Source organism: Acyrthosiphon pisum, chromosome X, assembly GCF_005508785.2.
Source record: "Acyrthosiphon pisum isolate AL4f chromosome X, pea_aphid_22Mar2018_4r6ur, whole genome shotgun sequence".
Classification (NCBI taxonomy): domain Eukaryota; kingdom Metazoa; phylum Arthropoda; class Insecta; order Hemiptera; family Aphididae; genus Acyrthosiphon; species Acyrthosiphon pisum.
Genome location: NC_042493.1, coordinates 98,666,862 through 98,667,982, shown reverse-complemented (window position 1 = coordinate 98,667,982; position 1,121 = coordinate 98,666,862). Strand labels below are relative to the sequence as shown.

At 34.9% G+C, this 1,121-nt stretch overlaps 1 protein-coding gene across 1 annotated transcript in view; it reads right to left on the bottom strand.

Moving 5' to 3' along the window:
- Positions 1 to 1,114, bottom strand: part of LOC107885146 — a 5,137-nt gene extending 4,023 nt beyond the window's left edge. Inside the window, exon 1 of the mRNA XM_016808641.2 lies at positions 12 to 1,114. Within this exon, the coding sequence (XP_016664130.1) occupies positions 12 to 1,044 (1,033 nt within the window). The 5' untranslated portion in view covers positions 1,045 to 1,114. The remainder of the gene's footprint in view (positions 1 to 11) is intronic.
- Between the last annotated feature and the right edge of the window lie 7 nt (positions 1,115 to 1,121).

The following is a 1,121-nucleotide window of genomic DNA, read 5'->3' as shown; positions in this document are numbered from 1 at the left end:
CATGGGCGTGCCTTCGAGTTCAATATGACAAGTTGGGAATGAAGTATATGTATATGGTAAACCATATTCACAAACAAGCTCCGTTTCAATATCCCACATACATTCTATATCAGTAAATTTATCAGGTACAAAATTAGCGTTTGTTGTAGTTAATTTTGGTACAGGACAAACTCCAACATGTAATGAAGGCTGAATTTTAGCTGATACAGACGGACGTAATCCGTGTTTAATATATTGTCCACATTCCAAAGGTTCTATGTATCTATTAAATTCGTCATTAAATATTTCTTTCCACTTTTCGTCGGTCAATAGTGCATAATTATTTGTCGTATCGGCTTTATAAGTACCGTCTAATCGATTTAACGTAAACGCGTTAGGCAGTGATATACTATTAGTATCGGCAACGTTGAACGACTCTACATTTGTACCTTTGGTATTTGTTCTACCAGCAAACACAGAAGCCCACGGCATTGTTAAATATGACAATGTAGGTTTATATGTATATTCAACAATTGTACTACCAACTGCAGCACTGGCATCCATTTTAGTTATAAATTTTTGTATATCTTGCCAACCTATAAGTCCATTATTTTGAGCAGAGTTCGCGTACATAGAATAGTAAGATGGAAATTGCATAGGTAAATTCATAAATGAACATGGTAGAGTGGCGCCAACCGTCCAATTTGGTTTTAGCCAATTATCTGGTGCTGTACCGTACATTGCACTTATTACTTTTTTCATACATTTTTCATCGATCACTGAACAACTAGTTGGTGTCATTGGATTAGTAGCCGTAGAAAATTCATATACAGTATTGAAACCTCTAGTTTTATTTATCAAGCCATGGGCATATTGAACAAATTTATTTTGGTTTAAAGTAGCTAAATTACTCGTAGACGCATTTGTTTCAAATGCAGTACGTGGATTTCTCATTACTACTTTACATGAAACTTGCAATACCTTTACGCCACGTATATGTGATACAATATTTTTAAATTCTGATGGAGACATATAGAAATATGGTTTATCTACGGGTAGGTACATTAAAGAGGTTGTTCCCAAACGTTCGCTAGCAAATGTTCCAAATTGGAGCTGAACACTTGCCAAACCATAACTAATAA